Source organism: Paramisgurnus dabryanus, chromosome 12 (genome assembly GCF_030506205.2).
Source record: "Paramisgurnus dabryanus chromosome 12, PD_genome_1.1, whole genome shotgun sequence".
NCBI classification, from domain to species: domain Eukaryota; kingdom Metazoa; phylum Chordata; class Actinopteri; order Cypriniformes; family Cobitidae; genus Paramisgurnus; species Paramisgurnus dabryanus.
The window spans coordinates 35,568,942-35,591,293 of record NC_133348.1 but is presented as its reverse complement, the minus strand read 5'-3'; the positions used below and the strand labels follow the sequence as shown (position 1 = coordinate 35,591,293).

At 39.4% G+C, this 22,352-nt stretch overlaps 1 protein-coding gene across 1 annotated transcript in view; it reads left to right on the top strand.

Annotated features, from left to right (window-relative positions):
• The first annotated feature begins 897 nt into the window (after positions 1 to 897).
• The window catches only part of rev3l (REV3 like, DNA directed polymerase zeta catalytic subunit), a 62,288-nt gene continuing 40,833 nt past the window's right edge, over positions 898 to 22,352 (top strand). The window contains exon 1 of the mRNA XM_065263698.2: positions 898 to 1,441. Coding sequence (XP_065119770.1) covers positions 1,303 to 1,441 — 139 coding nt within the window. The 5' untranslated portion in view covers positions 898 to 1,302. The remainder of the gene's footprint in view (positions 1,442 to 22,352) is intronic.

Sequence of the window (22,352 nt, the reverse complement as noted above, 5' to 3'; positions counted from 1 at the left end):
TTCCTATTGGTATTTTAATGGAAAGCAAATGCTGTAGGATTTTTAGTACACATATGAAACACTATAAAACCCAAAGTCATGGGAAAGAGTTTTATTTAAAACATGCCTCTATGGGTACTGTAGTGTCCTTAAAAAGAATGAAAGGGACACAAGTACACTTGCAGCTAAAGCTGGTTTCTTAGGCACATTAAGTCTTGTTTACAAATTATAAATGTTTTGTGCCAAAATTACTCTTTTTAACTTTTGCACAAACTTATGGTGCATGTCATTTTTCTTGGTGAAAGATGGCAGCAAATACATGCAATCTGAAGTGGACTGATACTACGATTGGTTGTTTCCGTTATCTTAGAAAGCTAAACGCGGATTGGTCAGAAGCGCGTAAAAGCGCGCCTTTACGCGCTTCTGACCAATCGGCATCTAGACTGTATCTCATTGAGACAGGCAAAGGTAAAATGATATTTTTGGATATTCGCTTATTTTACTTCTGTTTGTCATCTTTATGCAGTCGGCTCCATTGTCTAACGTATAAATCGATGGTAAGGAAAGTTTCGAGGCATTTGGACTTGTTGAGCAAGCCGATTCGCCAAAGTTCGTCATAAAGTGATAACGTCACCTAACCAATCGATATGAAAATCGATGTCGTCTTTATTTGATTTAATTGTATATAGATTCAGTGGAAAGTGAATCTTTCCCCCTCCGCTCGGCTCAACTACCTAATGAGCGCATATGTGCAGTAAGCTTCTCTCCATGTTAGTTCCGCTTACCAAGAGCCAATGAGTACTCGCCTTTTCCTGTGAGCCAATCAGACCTCGCCTCTTTTTCGGAGCGGACCAATCAGAGCAGAGACAGCGTGGAGCTTCCTTTCGCAGCAGAAGTGGGGCTCAACAATGAACTGGCTGACCCGGTGGCTAGTCGCTGGGAATACTGCAGTGCACTCAACGTGGATAGGGGAGGGATGGTGATGATTAGGGTTGCCCAACAATGTTGTGATCGTATTACAGAGGCGGGGGAAAGCCACATTGGGAGTGCACATTGGATTTTCGTGCTAAAATCAAGTGCATTGCGTCTTTGAGGCGCTTGGGTTGGGCTCAAGTCTGTGATCTTGGACACTGGGAAAACATCTGCAGCATGGGATTATCGGTTCATGTTACGGCGAATTATGCTCCGCACAGAGCCATTATTTACAGTCCATGCTCTCCGCACACACACGAAGCAATGGTGCACCTCTGAGGAAAGACTGGGATTCAACTGCTGCCTTTGTTTCAATTGATCTTATGCTTGTCCTGCAGAACCGAACCGAATATGTTCTCGCTGCGGATCGTCACGGCAGATTATTACCTCACCAGCCCCATCAGAGACCTAGACGTGTGTTATTCCGAGTTCAGAGACAGCGATGTCAAGAAAGTGCCCGTGGTGCGAATCTTTGGGTCGACATCAGCAGGTATGCATGTCTGTGTTAATGTTATTATTTACAGGTCATATCTAATGTCACGTCAGGTAAACAAACTGTTGCAGTCAGGCGTGCTTAAATGTAAGCACATAGCTTATTCACGTGTCTGTTTTGCGTGTGCATGTGTTAGTGGGGGGAAATGAAGAAACCCCATAGCGTTCTGGTGTGGTTCCGTGCGCCATGTTGTCAATACGCTCCGAGGGAAAAGCCTGACCGCCATGTGGACGTGTTTACTCCAACCATGAATCCTCTTCGCGTGACCATATCACTCGTTGATGTAATCACACAAATTTAAATCGTATGCAATAAAAGCAACAAGTCGTCTTTTGTATACCTTTGATTTAATAATCATGTGATTGTGACGCTGGTTGGCATGCTTTACTGTGGTCTAAGGTTAAATGGAGAGACAGACAGGGGTCACTGTTCTGTTTTGGTGGTATTAGTGTTTCTGCAACATTCACGAATTGTGTGTTGTCAAGGCCTGGACGGGTCCGTGTCTGTTAGCACTGACGTCATAAACATGCAAGTGCTCTCCTAAAAGTCAAATGTTTATTTTAAAATGTTGTGTCTTTTTCTAGGGAAAATTGATTTAAAGTATTGATGACTCATCCTGCACAGCAACATTTTTGACCAATCAAATGCACTCTGCAATGAGAGCCCCTCCCCTAATATCACCTATGTCTGACTATTAGTATGGCTAGTCTGACAGACATCATGCTTCATTAATGTGGTGTAAACTAAGGGTTGTCAGTGGTTTGTAAAGAGAGAGATATGAGTCATACCAGTGGCATTTGATTATGAAATTGGCTTGATCAACAGACACTATTAATGGCAGTGATTTTACAACCCTGTCCATGCAAGAGACTTGGCACTTGCTGTATAGGCCACGCCTATATTGTTATCACCTTGATCATGTGTTATTGTTTAGAAAATGACACACCTTGTCTGAAGAAATTGACTGATTGTGTGTTATATTTTTTTTTAAATGTAAAATTAATGACCCTCCTAATTCTCTGTACGGAAATGTAAAGTGGAAGATGGTGTGCGTTCTACAAACACAGCATTTCTTGGCAGCCCATTCCAGAGACCTGTCCTTGACGTTAAAAGTAATGGATCAACAGCATCCCTTCTAACTTTGGGAAAGCATTAGTGAATTGCAAATATTGCAATCAGTTTTGAAAAAATAATCCAGTCAGTGTTGTCCCACTTAAATTGATTTTGTAGTATTCTAAGCAGACAGCTGCACTGTCAGAGCAGACTGATGACAGAGCAGGCTTTCAAGTAGACAAGCTTGAGAATTCGGAAGAGATTTCTGGTACTTGTTTTTGTTTGGCATATAAATAGAGCACGCGGTGCAGCATTTGACTGCAGACACATCCCATCATGCACAGATATACTCCATTGTAGAGGTATTCTCGCGTACAAAGACCTGAAATGATCCAAATCACTTTTTAACCATACCCCAAACAAATTTAAGAAAGACCCGACACGAGACAAACCGAAAACATTTGACCCGACGCTGATCCAGTGGCAATTTTTTTTAACCCGACTGGACCCGAATGTAAACAGCACCGTTGGGTATGCATTCTGCAGTCCTGCACGCACCAGTCAGACAGAAAGAACCCGCGATGGCCTTGCAACCAATATGACCCCCTGCTCTATTTATTTTACTTTGTTATCTGATGAGGACACCAAGGTAACCAAAATGCTAAAATGTGCATTTAAAATTGATTGACAGGTCTGTCACACAATGTCGCAAGCGCTCTTGGCCAACTGAGAAGGGCTTGGAAAAGGACATTTATTTTTAAATTACCCGAGACTAGGGGTGGGCCATAAACCGGTAGATATGATAAAGAGATTTTGGTCTGTCGTCTCTATCGAGGTTAATGGCGCTCTAAGCGAATCTGTGTGAAATGACTTCTTGTTGATGCTCAAAGTGTTGTCAAACAAAACGGAGCGTAGCTAACTCATCTCCCTCACTCTCCTCTCTCTCTCACTCTCCCCCTTGCCCCTTCCTTTCCCTTCCGTGCTTCCTCACGCGCACTAAACCCCACCCCCAAATCCTTCTTATCGTTTATTGGCTGGAACACGTTTGTTATGTTTCGTGGTTGTAGGCTGCCCCACTTTGTTTTTGTTGCAGTTTGTGGAGCCTGGGATGTCTTCAGAGACCGCATTTTTTTACAGTGTGTTCAGGGGACAGGCAGCAAACCGATAGTGAGGAGATGTTTGCTGTATGTAACAAAAAATGTTTTATGGCCTAAAACGCGTGAATTCGCTTAGAGCGCCTTTAAAGGGCCATTTCACCGATAAGAGCATTAATCTTTATGGAAAGTGGGTCATATTTGTAGTCAAAATGTAACATAAGTTTAGAATTTTGTTTCTATTTGACCGAGAAAAGACAGAACGTGACTTTAGAGCACATTTGTATGAAAAACTACAACTCCCACTATGCACCACAATGCACAGCTCTGCAAGCCACTCCCATTAATCGGAACATGGCTCAGACATGCTATTATGTACATAAATGCCACGTTAGTAAAACAAAGAAAATAGCCATCACCACTGTGTCTGACAGACACCAATCATGACTTACTTTTAAACGTGATGTTACATTGTGGTATACACAATAACACTCTGGCCTGGTGTGTAGCAAAGTCTTATTCAAACAGTAACGTGCGGTTTCAGATCCGCAGTACAAATGTCTTTTCAAGTATTTAAAAAAGGGTATGCATTTTAAATGTTTTTTTATTTTTACCAATTTTCTTTTTGTCTTTTGTTTACTGTAATTACATTTGTATTATTATTGGCCTCACTGCTCTCACAATATAGACATATAAAACACCGCTCAGATATGCTATTGTGTATATAAATGCCACGTTAGTATAACAAAGAAAATAGAAACACTCACTTTAGTCAGACGTCCGTTTATCCCTGCATCCTCCACACAAACGCGTCCCCTGCACAATATCTCCACAGACCCGCTGCCTCAGCTCTTGGAGCTTGTGCTCGTAAACCGAAACGCGTCTTTGAAATAAGCACGTGACCAGAAACATTAACAAAACAAACGTTCATATCCTTATCTGATCCAGAAATGTTAAACCGAAAGCAAACAGCGCGAGTTTGCCAAGCTTATATACTCCGCATCGCGTCTGCTCGTAAACCAAAACACGTCCGTGAAATAAACATGTCCAAATGCGCTTAAAGTTCCTCACTTGCCTAGAAACCTTCACCAAACAAACGTCCATATCCTTATCTGATGCAGAAATGTAATAAAGCAAGCACACAGCGAGATACAGGCAGTAGTCTGTCCAAGCTTCTCTACGCAGCAGAGGCCGATGGTTGCTGCGTCTTCCCCGGGCACCTCTACTCAGCCGAAGCCCAGGCTCCGGCCTACTCCTCGGGCTTCTGTTCCTACATCTGCCTCAGCTCTTTGCAGTATTGTGGCTCATAAAGGTGCAATGAACAGCGGATTAGAGCATCACGCTTGCAAAATCACCCTCTTGATTAACTTCCACTGTTATTGTAACATGAATTCTGTCTCGCTCCACAACTTCTGTTTAGCTTAGCTTAGCATAAAGATGGCGGCTGATCGTTTTTTTTCCGTCTGTGTTCGTATATTTTCGTAAGTCCCACCCACTGATATGTAATAGGTCTGTAGCGTGAGTGGGTCCCACCCATAGCCCCCACCTTGGAAAAATGAGGAATGAGTGTCTGTAGTCTTTCACACTGAACAGAGATACAGGATTTCATTCTTTCAATGACGCAAAATGACGATTTTTACATCATTGAAAGAAGGAAGTGCCTCACTGAAATGAGTATTTCTCCCGTCTCAGGAGAAACTGAGGGAATGATGCACGACCATTCAAAAACATGACTGGGGTTCTAACGGTACAAAGCTTAATGCAAATGGGTTAAGTTTCCCTTTAAGCACCCATGTTACGTTGCTGTGCGTGTGGTCACGAAACCTTTACGTTTTTACACATATTTAAGCACCACAGATGATGATTCTAAGCCATTGAAACACAATCAACAGAGCTTAATGTGCTCCCTGTTTTTGTGTAACGGGAGCGCGCAAATCACGCATCTGCTGCTCGTTTAGCTCATGAGCATTTTTAACGCTTTATTCGCCTTAAATACACATATGCATAAAAATTCCTGTCTTTGCATAGCCTGACGTTGTCATACTCAATTCTAGTCAGCATTTGAGTCTGATACCGCTCCATTGAGCTATAATTATGAGGCGTGTCTCAACCGAAAAATGCCTCTGCACTCAATTGGATAGCCCTATGACCAATCAGAGCAACAGGGTGTGAGACGTATGTTGAAATGACGTATTTGCAGCTTGACCGAACTGCTAGTTATTTTGTTACAATGACACACACTACAAGTCTGAGTTAGCGAACGTACATCAACACCTACTATGTTTACAACATTTCATTTATATCACATTAAGTCATACAGTAAGACTATCTCTTACCATTTGTACATTAGTTGAACTTCATCCACGACGATACCCATTACGTTTGCTTGAAAAATATCCGAGCCTAGCATGTCCCTCCACGATTCCGGGCTTCCGAAAAGAAGCTGGCAACGACCGCTAATTATATCCATCTCATCGTGCACATCGAGTTGCATCGCCGTGATACCCATTTTAGTTGCTTCTTTAACTTGATCCTTCATAAGTGCGACAACTTTTGCCGAATCCCGTAGGAAGGACGGCAAAAACATCAACAAATGCCTTGCTCGCGTTTCTCTGTTCTTCTTTTAAAATCAATGCTCTGTCGATATCTTTTAGAACAGACTCAATGTCAGAATCCACACATCTGATTTCTACCGCGGCAGCCATTTCGTTGTAACCAGATTCAACACACGTGCTCTTTGGTGACGTGGTTGATACGTTACTGTTGATCATCTGTCCATCATCGTATAAAGCCCGCCCTCACAATTTGATTCGTCGGCCAGTTTTGGGACTCCCATAGTAGCTCCTCAACCGTGAAACCCCAGACCGATCTTCCCGTTTCTCAAAATGTTGTGGGCGGAGCTAAGATCGGCTGGCACCCAGGCTAGTCTTTGCAAGCATCCTCATAAACAGAAAAATTTAGGTCTTTAGAGAAAGTAAACAGCTGAAAAAGAAAGCGCATGTGTAAAGTATATAAGATCTGGACTTTGGTCCTTAAGTGGAAGGGGAAGTTACGTAATTTTAATCCTGTCTTTCATTCATGTTAATCAAACAGCATTGAGAGAAAATCTCTCACTGCTCTTGACTAAAGTACTTTTTTTTACCTTTAATAAAATATATGTATACATTAATATTTATTAACCTTATTTCATCACTGAGTAACTTCTCATTTTATGCTTTTTTAATTTTTTGGGAGAATAATTAAAATTTTAGTCTCATGGCCCATTAATTAGAGGTGGTGCAACTGTAAAAACAAGTCAATAATCCCACCCACACTGAAGCACCACTAAACTGCAATGGATAAGCAGACTGAGCCAAAGTAAACCGAGCTGAGCTACGTCTTAACACAATGGAAAAGCAACTTTAGATTTTTACATCAGTACTTTATTTGTAGTGTCAAGAAATGTGTGTGTGTGTGTGTTTGTATGCATTTCATACAATTCAATTTCGAGTTGATTTTAAGATTTTATTGTTTGTTTTCAAAGCGCTGAATGGACTGGCCCAACAGTACATCACTGACCTCATCCAAATTTATACACCGGCGCATTCATTGAGGTCTGATGCTAGTTCCAGCTTGTGGTTCCTAAATCCAGACTTAAAGGGACACCATGAAACTTTTGGCCACTAGGGGGTGCTAGACACGTATTTTTCACTTCTAGCGCCCCTAGAGCCCACAAGCGCCGCAGCACTGTCGCAAAGGAAAGGAACTGGCCAACCTTAAAACTAAACTAAAAACTAAACATTTAAAATGCTAAACGATCAACATTTTGAGACAACAGGGAGAAACGCAGTCATGTTACAACTTTCTGATGAGGAACTCGTCGTGGCAGAAGCCATTTCTCAATCTGAAGGTTGCAGCCTCCGGATGTCGTATTTCTAATACGTCATCAAGACTGTCTTATTTCACAATATTAACAATTACAAAGTTGACTATTATACTTAGTTAATCGTAAATTGTTGCAGTATGCTTATGACCTGCGAATGTAATGCTCAGTTTACCTTAATAACCCAGGCTTGACGACGTGTGCAGCCTGCATATTTGACCTCCGGAGGCTGCAGCCTTCCAATTCAGAAACGACCAGACGTATTTCCTTGCCTTTTTCCAAACAAATATTGTTGCATCCTCTCTCTCTCCCTCGCCACCAGGATTTTCCGCAATGGCGCTCGTTATTCCTCTTTTTTGTGTGAAAATCGCTCCAAATCCAAGTAAACCGGTGCGTTTAGGTCTGCCGCTTTGTAATACGTCACGCGAGTGACAGCGGAACGCAGCAAATGAGGAAGAGAGAAGAGAGAAACGCTCGGATCTGATTGGTGAATGAATAGGGTTTGGTTTTACACTGTGAGCAAGTTTGAGTGCTATAGCATCCTGGATTGTAATGTAAATATCATAGACACAGTAAAAAGAAAGGTAAATACGTGAACACAGCATCTGAATACAGGGAACTATATGCAATATAATCGCCGTAATTTATAAAGAACATCGCATTTATGTATGAATCAACAGTTTATATAAAAAATTGCCTTAAAGGGGAATCGAACCCGGGTCGCCCGTGTCATAGGTCCGTGACACTAAAGACTGTGCCACAGAGTCACATATTAGAAACTGCTCTCTACACTCCTTAAGTAGCCTCCAGCAAAATTCACGTTAAAAACAAATTGTGTGGAGGAAGTGACGTATGCCGTAAAGCAGTCGAATTTTGTAGTTTTTTTTTGTGCTCTGGTTACTACCAGAAACCCTAAGTTTTAAAATACGAGTAAAAGTGATACAGACCCCGTCAGGCTATGGTAGACATGTCATTCAACCTATTTAAAGTCGATGTACTATCACAAGGGTCTTGAAAATGTATTATGAAGGTTGAAAAATTACATGGTGTCACTTTAAATCCAAGACCAGGCCTTTTCTGTAGTTGGCCCAAGACTGTGGAACCTCCTCTGGTCAGAGCGGCCCCCACAGTTGAATGTTTTTAAGTCTCGTCTTAAGATCCACTTTTATTCCACTGCGTGAGTTATGTGGTCCTGTGTCTTTTATTGTTATGTTTTATTTACTGATTTTAATAATTGTGTTTTTGTACTTGTGTGCCTTTTTACTGCCTTTTGTACAGCACTTTGGAGACTTTGTTTCTTGTTGGCAAATGTGCTATAGAAATAAAGTGGATTGGATTAGATACCTTGGATCAGTAGTTGTCAGTTGGTGGGTTGTGACCCCAAGATGGGTCGAAGGTCTGTTTGTGCATAGCAAGGACAAAACAATGCTAAATTGAAGTAACAAAACGCAATTAATCAAAATCATAAATGAGTAGGGAGTTTAAACTAAAGCACTCTTTTGTTGTCAGACTCCACAGTGTTTTGGCTCAGTTTTATCAGGTAGATGTGTGACATCATGCCGTCATCCTCAAAAATCAATCCAAAAAATTTGTTTTTGAATTACTTTATCCAATATAGGGGGAATGTATTAATTTACCACAGGATACAGGTTTTACTATGATATTTGTATTAAAACCATAGTAATCACAGATGTACCATTTGATACCAAGATATTAGTAAAACTATTGTAAAACAAATGGTAGTCAACCAAAAAGCATGGTTAATATATTTTTACTATAATCAAACTGTGGTTAATTTTTTATAGTAGATAAAACTGAATTGTACATTAATCTTTTAATCTTAAAAAACAAATGAATCTCAAGCTTAAGTTTTATTCCTTATCCAGAAGAATAAAAAAAGCAATAGTCAATAGTTAAAAAATTTGATGTAAATAAATTCTTATACACTTTACTTTTAAAACGTGTTGGATAAAGTCTATGCATTGTTTCACATGGATGGATTATAGAGATGCCTGTTCAGACCTGCCTGTTAAATGTTATCCTGTGGCAGTGGGGCCCCCCAAAAGGTCCTCTACTATAGGACAACTTACCAATGAGGACTTTGGTAGATGGTGTCCGTCAAATTAATACTTTTTCCTGCTAAATAAAAGATATTTCTGTTTTTTTCAAGTTACTGTTTACATTGTGGTGTAAATACCATATGGCAAAAATGTTTTAGAAAAAGATGTTACGTTTTAATGAATATATTTTTTACAATAATGTACACCGGTAAATAGTGGATGAATGATCAGGGCATGGTCAACTGTTTCAACTCCTTACTCCATTTTGACTTTGCACATTTTTGAATAAAACAACGCCGCCTTCTTCATTGGATAACTCCTCTCCCGGGGGCCTCACGGCATAGCCAAGCATCCATCAAATGAACACTTTACATGATCCTGCCGGATATAGTAGGTCATCCGGGTCATTTTAGCCGTATTCATACATACTACTTGCCTGGCCTACTGCTTTTCGTCTGCTATATAGTAGGGAAGAAGGCGGTTTCGGACACAGTGATGTGTTTATTATACTAAAAAAGATCTTGGACGGGCTGATCTTAAAAAATTGAGTTCTTGATCATAGTAATGAGGAGTAGCCTTTATGTTGCTGGTCAAAAGAAAATAGGAAGAAACTGGATTTATAAATTGAATAACCTGTAAATGTCTGAATATAACAATTGTAATGAAATGGTATAAACCTAGCTGTTTTGTGTGTGCTGTTTAAGGGTGGAGGGAATGTTTTACTTGAATTAAGGGTCATGCATGAGGCCCAAAGGAAGGAGGGTGTATTAAAAGAATTCTTTCCTGTGTCTATTCAAAGAAAGGGGTACTTCTAAGACCTGACAGAGACTCATTTGCTGGCACACACAGATTTTTTTTTTTTTTTTAGAACAAGAATGGCAGAAATGCTTTCATGGCTTTCAGATTATCTTTGTGCTAGTGTACTTCTAAAAGTTCACAAAATGTTGTCAAAACCCTACAGAAAAATCCAGCTTTTAGCTAGTTTTGCTGGTGTAGCAAGCTGGTCTAGCTGTAATTTGGTCCCTTTTTTTAGCTGGTCTAGCTAGACTTAGGTGGTCAGTTTGGAAGACCAGCTGACCCACCAGCTTGACCAGCTTAGGTGGATTTTTCAGCAGGGAAATTTACCAATACAATGACAACTAAACAGTATGAATAAAAATGATACTTGACATACTCTAAATTGACCATTAATTATAATGCCGTCTGATGTGTTTTCTTGTAAATGAGCTGATTTGAAAGGATTAACAGATTTTAACGGTTCTGCCAACAAACCAGTATCAGCAGGGTTAAGTGGATTAAAGCAAAAGTTTTGTATGAATGTATAATGCATGCCAAGAGCATTTGGTTAATATAAGTGTAGAATTTCTGACAGAGGTGGAGTTTAGCGTCTTTTGCATCTGAGCTCCTCATAAGCCCTTTCCACACAGAGATTACAGTAATATTTTTTTTTCTGTTTACTTTTGTCATCGGGGCTCCTGAATGCGGCTGCAATTAGAGACCAGTTTTACTCAGTGCAAGCATTTTCATAACCTGTTGCTCATGTGTGACGTGCAGATTTGGATTTCTCTCTTTGTCTTAACACAGATATGTGTATTTTCTATGAGTACGTGCTTCGATCCTAACAGTGCGACGCGTCTTCACATCCCCATCAAACAACACACATCTATCGCGGACAATTGCATCCTCCTGCCAAAAGTTCATTTTTGCATGCGTTTTAAAGTTCTGACAGTTTAAACTTTCATTTTCCTCACACTAGTTGTGGGCACACACAGCAGCCTGTCATCAGTGCACGTGAACAGAGCAATCTCTCTCATGTCTTAAAGCTACAGTAACCCAATTCATTTCTCAATAAAATCACTCTCTGCTCTTTACTGAAGAACTGTTGTACTTCATACGACTGCGTGTATATTTCATTCATACAGTAAAGATTGTGAAACGTTTTATTTTCATTACTTTTTACAGACATTATTAAAAATTTCTCTTTGCATAAGAAATATTTATTTGATTCTGTATTAAAACAATAATATACCTAATTACTGCTTAAGTAATATAACAAAGACAACATCTGTGTTTTTACTTTATCTAGAAAAAAATTAACAGTTACAGTCATCCAAGAGCTTAAATATCAGCTTGAAGAATCTGTATTGTTATCGGCCGATCACGAAGACAACAAATCGGTAATCGGTATCGGCTCTAAAAATCCTGATCGGAGCAGTCCTATTAAAAACATAATAATGACAAAAGTCTCATAACACCGTGTTCTGCACAAACTGGGCTACAATATTATGTGAGCAACATGTCCACAAAACTCATTCTAAACATGTTTTCCCAAGAGTTTTCTCTTTAAAATGATGTGAAAATCATTCTGCCTACTCATTCACATAAAACAATATTTTGATTAAAAATTTCTAATAAACTTTTTGCTGGGCAAGGCTGTATGTGAGGAGGTGTGAAAGCTCCTGAATAATTTGTGATTGACAGCTGAGGAAACAACAAAGACTAGCCTTTTAGGCAGGAATGTGAGAGGAAAATACTTTTCTGTACTAAAACCATGGTTTCTGTAAGATATAGGGATGTAGTGTATTGAGTTTTCATCAATTGTGGGGCAGTTGTAGTCTAGTGGTTAGAGCGTGTAACCCGAGAGTTGCAGGTTTGAGGCTCACGGCTGGTGGGTTGTGACTGTGTTGCCCTTGAACAAGGCACCTTAACCCTAATTGCTCCCTGGGCGCTGGGATAGCTGCCCACTGCTCCGACTGTGTGTGTGTTCATGACTTGAAGTGCGTGTAATACCACTCACTAGGATGGGTTAAATGCAGAGGTCACATTTCGAGTATGGGTTGCAAGCTTGTCACTTTCACTTTTTCAACTATGGTAAAAGTATTGTTTGACCATTGTAAAAATGATCACACAGTTCGAGTTTGGTTGGCCAGCTCATTATCTAAAGAAACTTTTAAGTGCTATGCATTTGCGCAGTAAAAAGCCTAAAAGAAGAACTGCCCATCGTTGTCCCAACTCTTATGTGTTTTTGTAATCATTATAGTACAAACACAACAAGGGATGAGCGTGGTCAGCTTATCAATTTTTCGTGTTTGTATACAGACGCCATTACTCTGTCAAGTGTTGTTTGTGAATTAAGCACAAAGGAATGCCTGGCCAGGTGTGTGAGTGTGTGTAATAAACTTGCTGTGCAGAGAAAGATGCGAATAAACATGGTATTAGATGTGCTGTTTGCAATCATGTCATTTATAAGAATACCATAAAGCTTGTCAAATATGATGTTTATTGTCTTAATTTTGTGAAAAGCCAAACACTCCATTTTAATTAAGAGAGGACACAAAAAATAGACACTTTAACGTTTTAAGTGATGTATAAATCATATCTGTATTTCCAAAATCAGCAGAGTAATCTAAAACCTCATTCACACAGACCTCTGGTCCCAGAAAATACCCGTAAAATTGCCAGACAAGCGTCTGTGTGAACAAAAACTCGTTCCGTTAATCTTCAGGGATCGTTGCCGGAAAGAGGACCTAGTAAGATACGCGGGTAACCCTCTGTGTGAACAAGAATGCCATAAAGGGCGTGTCGAAGTGAGGACGCGCGCGTCATCATCACAACACAAGTTATGGTTCAGCTCCTTACAACGAGAGATAACATGTATATAAACATTCACCACGAGAAATGTTGCAAACTAGATTGAAGCAGTTATCAGGAAATGATATATGAGACGCATAAACAGTGACGCACGTGCCGTAGTGAGGACGCGCGTGTCATGGCAACATGAAGTTGGTTCAACTCTTTAAAATCAGGGATTTACAGCATTCACTACGAGAAATGTCAGCATACTAGACTGAAGCGGATATCAGGTAAGTTAGCTCGTTACTTACTGCGTTGAAACGGAGATAATTCAGCAGCATAAAAGAATATCGCGTCACGTGCTCATTTGAGCCATAATAAACGAAAATACCCGCGTGTCATCCCAACGAGATATATTGTTCAGCTCCTCAAAATGCGGGTTTTAAATGCATATAAACAATCACGATGAGAAATGTCTGAAAACTGTATCAAAGCAGAAATCAGGGAGCTTGTCAAATATACACTCTGAAGCTGAGATAATTCACCAGAATAGAACTGTGCATTCACGCGCTCCTTTGTAGTCTTATCATAAACAAAAATGCACGCGAGTTGTTTCTGGAGAGAGAAATAATAAATAATATGCAAACTTCAGACGCTGCGTAGAAGAGAGGGCGGGACTTTCAACATGTCACGTGTCTTTCCGGGACCATCAGATGCCGTGTAATCTTGGCAGTGTGAACGAACAAAAACTCTAACTATTCCGGAAAAATCCAGGATGCATTTTACGTGTATTTTACGGAATTTCTGTATGAAAAGGGCTTAAGTCTCTTTGAAGAGTGAATGAAAAACAAAGAGTTTACGGTGCTCACAGTTGACCCCAGAGAGTTAACCATTGACTCTGGCTCTAGTAAGTTACTAGATTGTTTGTAGCCACTTAGTAGTGTTGTGTGTAATGTGATGTAAGGGGGAGTAAGATCTGATATGAAGAATTTTTGTAATGACATTTTAAAAATGTTTTCATGAAGTGAAGTTTTGCACATTTCAGTTTCATTGGCAGGGCTGTTTCACTGTTTATCTGTTGCCGTGTCTGTATGGCAATGCAGTAAGATTTCTGCCTTGGATATATCAACACCAAGCTGAAACACACACACACACACACACACACACACACACACACACACACACACACACACACACACACACACACACACACACACACACACACACACACAGGAGGGTAATCCTGTGCAGTGATGTCTTTGAAGGCCCTCAAGTCTTTGACAGAGATGGTGATTATTAGTTAAAGACTCTCCACACTTTCTCTGCATGTGTCCTCTTAACATTTCTTTCTTCCTTTCTTTCTTTCTTTCTTCCTTTCTTCCTTTCTTTCTTCCTTCCTTTCTTTCTTTCTTCCTTCCTTCCTTCCTTCCTTCCTTCCTTCCTTCCTTCCTTCCTTCCTTTCTTCCTTTCTTTCTTCCTTCCTTCCTTTCTTCCTTCCTTCCTTCCTTCCTTCCTTCCTTCCTTTCTTTCTTCCTTTCTTTCTTTCTTTCTTCCTTTCTTCCTTTCTTTCTTTCTTCCTTTCTTCCTTCCTTCCTTCCTTCCTTTCTTTCTTTCTTTCTTTCTTCCTTTCTTCCTTCCTTTCTTCCTTTCTTTCTTCCTTTCTTCCTTTCTTCCTTCCTTCCTTCCTTCCTTTCTTTCTTTCTTTCATGAATGTATGAAGTCAGGTCTCCTCAAGTAGATTGGTAACAAAAAAGGGGGCACAAATTAGATCTGAAGGGTCATTGCCCCCTCATGCCACCAGGCCTGCGTTATTAGAATGGTTGCTCTGTTCCGTGCCTGGGCGCAGTACCATAAACTCTGCCCTCAGGATCGGTACAGTTGCTAACTCCGATTCTAACCGTGCTGAAACGTGAAACTAAAAGCTTGAAGTTCATTATGTGATTGTTTACTTTCCTCCCTCAACTTTAGCGGTTACCATAAAAACATTGATTTCAAGCATCCTAAAAATAGTTGTTCAACTTGGACCGATCCTTGAATGACATTAAGACATTTGAAAGCAAACGAAGCAGTCTGCTCTCGAATTGTCTTGTGTTATGCATTCTGCCGCATAGCTACACCATAGACCATAGTTAAAAAATTTAACAACGAATCGATTCTATGTGGTAAGCAAGTGCTGTCATTGGTCTGCTAGAACGCTGCTGATGCTTCAACAACAAAATACAAGCATGTTACTGGTGTCACTGCCTACTAGCTAAGGTAGGTAGGTATTTACTAGGTAAAAAAAAACTTGACACGTGGCCTACAGCATAGAGGCTAAGGCGTAGGTGCAACACAGAACTATAAATTAGCTCTTACTTTATTGTCATATGCTAATTGGTCTGTAGGGCTGCATAACATTTAATTGCAACCAAACGTTTGCAGAATGAATGTTTTTGTTTACATCATATATGTGTGTGTGTACTGTATATAATAATTCTGTATATATAAATACACACACATGCATGTATACGTTTAAACATTTACATCTATATATACACTATTATATATAATTTATAGATAATATGAATACGTAATATAGAATTTTTTTTCCCTTAAGATTATACATGCATGTTTGTGTGTGTGTTTTTTTTTACATAATTATTATACACAGTACACACACATTTATATGATGTAAACAAAACTTTTATTATGCAAACGATTAGCGATTAATCGTTATGCAACCCTATTGGTCTGCACAGCACCGCTTGAGTCAAACACAGCTGATAAGACACGCTTGTAATTATGATTAAATTTAGCTAAGAGAAGGATTATCTTCTAGTTTCTTCAAAACAGTTGCATCGTCGTGGTGTAAAGCTAGACGTATATTTTCATTTTTAAAGCAAATGCTGGGGCCGTTGCCTCTGGTGTGTGATGCAATATTTTTGAAAAGAAAAAGCTTTATAACAGGTGACATACTGTACAGACAACATGAGTGAGGCTAGCACCGGGCGGACAGCTTTTAGGTCCACAAAAAAGCAGGAGCATACAGGTATGAAAGGATATAATGAATTCATATGAGAATCACCTGCCTAAACGTTCGGCCCTTTTGTTCTCTCCAACCTTGATATTGTTTACAAATACACATATATGGAAAGATAGGTTTCATCCAGTATAAATCACGTGACGTTGTAACCACCAGAAACACAGAGTTGTCCAGCTTATCTTTATTTTTCTCCTCTACTTTACCACCCCTCTCTTCCTTCATCTACTACCCCAGCTGGAGGAAGGCGAAGGAAGAATCACTTGATTATACTGTGTTAGCTAGAATGGCGCAGAGGCCGGGCCGGTTGCCTAGCAACTGCAGCAGCTCCCACACGTTGCTGGGATGTGTCTGAGTGAGCATGTGCCACCCTAAGGATCTTGCCATTTGTGTGCATGCGTGTATGTGTATCTGTATGGTTCATGTCACTAAACCACCATCTCTACAAAAGCTTTGTCAAAACTCTTGTGTCCTGTTGTGATTTGATGCTTTCTGTATCAAGACAAGAATTAAAATGCCGCCTTTGGCACAGAAAGCATTTGTCAATTGTCCTTTTTTACTCAGTCTGTTGTAGTGGTTGATCGACTTGGGTTTTAAAATGACTTATCAGCCTGCAGTTGTCTCGTCAATTAGTTTGATTAATGAACTTTTTCTTCTTTATTAGTATTCAACAGTAGGCATCATGAGACCGTACATTATGTTGCATTAGGACTTTGTTTTGCGTTAATGGCTCTTAAGTAAGGCTGGGCTGTATATCGAGCTTTGGTTATACATCTGTATTTTCCAGCGACATACAGGATAGGACAAAGAACCATCTGATGTAGCTGTCTTAACTATGCATGATTATATTGTTAACTGCATTTATTTTTTGCATTTAGCAATGTGTTTATCTCATTTAGAACACACATGCATCTTATTTTTTGTCATAACTGAGAACACCCCACTAAACTAGTCTGTTTATATAGATGGGGCTTGCTTAAGACCTACTAGTAAAAAGCTTATTGTGTGATGCTGTAAGCCTTTAAAATGTAAACTGGATGTTTAATATCAGTTCTGTGTGGTTGCTGTGCAGCAGAACTTGTCTTTGTGAAAGTAGATGTGTTTCCAGTTTACTTCTCAGTCGACCACAATCAACAACTGGATTGAGTTTGGTTTTGCTTTGTTTTCTGTGTGTGGGATCATTGTGCATATGGCTGTGAGCTCTTATTGGGTGCGCCCAGATATTTTTTTTTGGTTGGATTTTTCCATTTTTCTTTGTGCTTTCATTTTTCTTTGTGATATTATTTAGCTAAAAGGTTTTCCTTCAGTTAAAGCTCACGTAACACACGCTGTTTCTGCATTTCTGATGTTAATCTGGAGTACCTATAGAGTAGTATGACATCCTTTATATAGTCTTTAGTTTAATCAGATTTATAAAGGAAAGATTAGCTTTACTGAATCTTTCCGATAACGTTCGTGTCATTTATATAATATGCACGCGCATATTTACAACATAAGACAGAAGTCTTACTTACCGCATGCAACTCGTGACCCGGTTGGGAAAATCCACCGCATCAAACACACACGCAAAACACCGCTGCTACCCCAGATAATAAACTATATCCATCGTTTTCATAAGGCTGGATTTCTTGTCCTTATATCCAAAAACACACTTCTTCGTTCGTGCCATTGTTAAGTTTTGAAATTAAACAAAGCTGTCGCGTGATGTGAATGTTTGTAAGTTCTAGTGTCACCCGCTGATTGACGGGTGGGCGGGGTTTTCCGGGGGAAGTGCCCATATAAAGAAGTGACCCCTGAAACGTCAGTTGGATCTGTAATCGAAAAAAACTTTCTGAAACTTGTACGAACCCTGGCGAAGTGCATTCGGCACAGAAATACTCTGTTACAAGCTCAACTGCTTTTTTGACACTTTGGGCCAGATTTACTAAACAGGGCAAATTAGCGCATGAGCGCAATTCCAAAAATGCGCTGATGGGAGTGGTGATATCTGCGGGTTATTTACTAAAAAAGCGCTTTTTAAATAACACAGGCGCAACAGCTGATTTCCATAATGACCAACCAATCTACTAAGAGCAGCGCAAATTAGCGCATGGTTGCAAATAAGCAGAGATGATGCTCCTGCAGGTGCATGTGATATACAGGCCGATAAATAAAGGCAGAGAGACGCGTGAACTTATCTGGTAAAATGATCCTGGAAATCCTCTCCCTTCTACCATGCAGTCTCTGATTTCTGCGATGTCTCCTCCTAGCAACAACAATTGCAGCCATTTCGAGCGCAAAATGATTTAAGACATGCTTTTTTTCTGCGTTAAATAGTCGCGCAAATGCCATACATAACACATGCGCAAACATTAGTAAATCGCGTTGCGTGAATCATTTAAATAGTCTCCTCCCAAAATGTTTGCGTCTGAAAGGGAAACTCCTAGAAATGCATATGCAATCAGGTCAGTCGCAAAAAGAACTAGACCACACCTTTTCAGCGCTAATGATCCACTGCGCGTCTTTAGTAAATTCCGACATCGCTATTTACCGCCAAAATGATGGTTTACGCTGGCGCAAGCGCTTAGTAAATCTGGCCCTTTGTCTACGTTTAGCATGAGGAAACAACTCTATAACTGTGTTAATAAGTCAGAATGCATGAAATACCATTGAACCCCCCCTTTAAGAGCATCCTGAATATGCAAGTGATCTTTCTATATGTTTTTCAAGGTCAGCTCACTGTCAGACAGTTGTAAATAAAGGCTTAAGTATACTTCTTTTTTTAACATATACACAAGCATACCTGCACAGTCAAACACACAGCCTTGCCAAGTATACTTCATGTTGTATTTGTTAAGGACAAGCATTTTTCAGTAATAATTAGAATATTTGAGCTCATGAAAAAAACAAATATTTGTTTATTTAAGTGAAGTTAAAACATGTTTTTGAAGTTTTATGTATTTTTCATTTTTTCACAACAAGCTTAGCTTATATATTGTATTTATATATGAAGAGTTTGGTTACAAAACGCAATAAAACCATTTTGACTAATTTGGGTAAAAACTTGTTTTCTATACCAAGTAAGTGACATGATGAAAACCACTATTTTCTGTTACAAACTTTCACATAGCATCTTTAGGTTATAATAACATAAAAAATTCAAATCCATAACTTGATTTTCAAAAATTTATTATAAAAAAAAAATGTTTTACCGCAAAATGCAATAAATCTTTAAAAAGTTTTTTTTTTCAAAATGCTATAAATCTGTTGAATCAATCTATAAATGTACATTCATCTTTGCCATGTTATATTCATTTAGTTGACTAGTGGTATACACTGATTAAACATTAATGGCATTAATCAAAACACTTACTTTGTCATATTAAGAACACTGTCATTGCTGCTGTCATTCTTGGGACGTCATCGCTGAACTTTTTCAAAGCGATCAGCTGTAAAATGTTTTGGTCCTGATCGATTTTTGTTGACTTGGAGTAAAATAATGGAAAGTTTTTCATAAGATCCCCTGGGGTCAATGTGTTAGCATGACAGAAGCTTGATGCTGTCGTGTGAGAAAAAGCAACAGCCGGCATTTTTCTGTTTCTTGTGTGCCTCTCACGTAAATTATTCGATTTTGATAGCTTACATTTCTTTCCCATCACAAATGGTGCGCTGTGATTTGTTGAGTGGATTTATATGAGGGTAAAATAACGTTAAAAAGATTTGCATGCGATAAGTATGAACTGTATGCATCTGACCTCAGTTTTTCCGCTTTTACGCTTTTGGCATGGTTTTTGCGCTGAAATACTGCCAAAAGCATTGCAAGTCTGTAAACAGTGGTGTGCAATGAAAAACACACTTTTATGAACGGCAAATATGAATTAATCGGGCAGAATCTGTCTCTGTGTGTCAAATAAACCAGTTGTAAATGACTTGTTGCATATACGGAGGAAAACTATTTCCTGAAATAACCCGACATCTACTGGTCCCCGCAGGTAGGAAGGCGGGGCTATGAAATGAGGCACCTGATGACTCATTGTTTTCTCTATTCTGATTGGTTCAATATAATGCCAAAAGTGTAAGCGCGGAAAAACTGAGGTCAGATGCATACAGTTCATACTTATTTAGTGCTAATATGAAGTTTCAGTTTTACAAGACATGAATTACACTTAGGATTAACAGTACAATGATGCAAAACTTGTTTTCTTACGCTAACAACTTGATTTACACCTTCACAAAATTGGTTTTGCGCACGCAAATTTATTTTATGCTTGCAATGTCACGTACACTCTCACAAATATGATCCTGCGCATGCAAATCTTTTTGACGTTATTTTACCCTCACAGATTTATTGCATTCTGCAGAGAAGGAGGACTGGCGTTTATTGCGTTTTGGGGGAAAAGGGAGAAAAGATGACAGATTAAAATGGCAGATTAAGAATTTACATTTTTAATACTGAACTGATACAATACTGATTTTGCCGGTTACTCGGTTAAAAATAGCATTAATCCCGTTTTGGAACCAAACTCTTCATATATACATATATTATTATTTTTATACATACATAGGCTGGGTTTACACTTTGCATTAACATGTGGTCTCGGTGATCCAATCACGCAGATCGGATCATCAGTATATCAGGCGAGCGCGTTTACATGTCAACATCAAAGTGGCTTCTGTATCCGGATGTGTGATCGTATCCCGTGCGGGTAGACGTGCTGAATGAATAGCTGTCAATCACAGATGGCTACAGCTGTGTTTAGCAATCCTATATTGTACAGTGCTACTGAGAATGACGTGATGTTCGCATTTTAAGATTTATAATTTTAGCTTTAAAGGTTTTATCTTTGTTTATCTGCAGCGTTTGCATATCGGATGAATGTTTCAGCTGGTGTGACTTTACATGAACTTGACTTTCACCCGCAATGCTTTTTATCAACAACCAAATTTGTGTGAAACATTAGGATGACCATCCCGACTCCACTTAATAACAGGCTTTTGGCTCTGGTTCTGTAGCTTACTTTGTTTACTCACAAATTTCTATATCAACCATAAACTGCTGTTAGTTATGTTTTCTGGTCATTTTAATGATTTAAATAAAAGAGCTAACAATTTCCTAAATTCCCGGTTCATAGTGCGTAAGAAGTGAAGTACCTATGTAATTTACAAACACATTTATAAGTAACTTACTTTGCATGAAACTAACACTGAATAAATGCATTTGGTTAATGGTATTATGGTTTGTATGTGTTTTCAAGTAACTTAAAATGTGTAAAAGCAACACATTCGCTTTGCAGCCCTCTATGGGCCAAAACCGCACTAAAGAAGTTTCCAACCGTCGGGTCGCGGTCCTGTAGTCCGAGTGAAAACTACAAAAAACATGCTTTACGGCAGACCTACAATCCAATCAGAGCCAGCTTTGCTGCAGTAGGCTAAATTATTTACGACAGTGGTAATGGACAATTCCGCTTCCAACCTGTAGGGGGAGCAAAGAGAAAAACTCTTTAGTTTTGCTTTAAAGGACAAGTTCGGTATTTTAGACTAAAAGCCCTGTTTTCAGATTGTTTACGGTCAAATAGAATGGTTTTGACTGAAATTTCGACATTTGCGGCTGTCCTGAGAATTTTCGCGTGTTTGTGTTTCAGCTCAGACATCTACAATGGGTTTAATGGTGCACTGGAACAATCCTTCCTAAAATGCATTAAACTTTCGTTTACAAAGACGTGAAACTCACCGAGTGGTTAGGGGTGTTCACTGATATGCTCACACAAAAATCGCTGCAAAAGATGCTTTCCAACAGCTGTTTTAGCATTCGTTGTTAACTTGTGGACCTATTTCCCCAAACGCCTCACACCCGTACATTCTTCCGCTTAGAGCTTGAATAATATACACTCCAGCCCAGGTGGTGGCGCTAATCCGCCTTTGCCAATTGCAAGAATAGAAACAAAGTTCCCGGCGCGGAGTAATACCGTACCTCACAGCACATCAATGGAGTTGGTAAAAACTACGATAAAACCTGTTGGAATGCGTCTTTTGGAGCGATTGTTGTGTGAGCATACCAGTGAACACCCCTGACCACTCAGTGAGTTTCACGTCTTTGTAAACGAAAGTTTAATGCATTTTAGGAAGGATTGTTCCAGTGCACCTATAAAGCCATTGTAGAGGTCTGAGCTGAAACACAAACACGCGAAAATTCTCAGGGCAGCCGAAAATGTCGAAATTTCAGTCAAAACCATTCTATTTGACCATAAACAATCTGAAAACAGGGCTT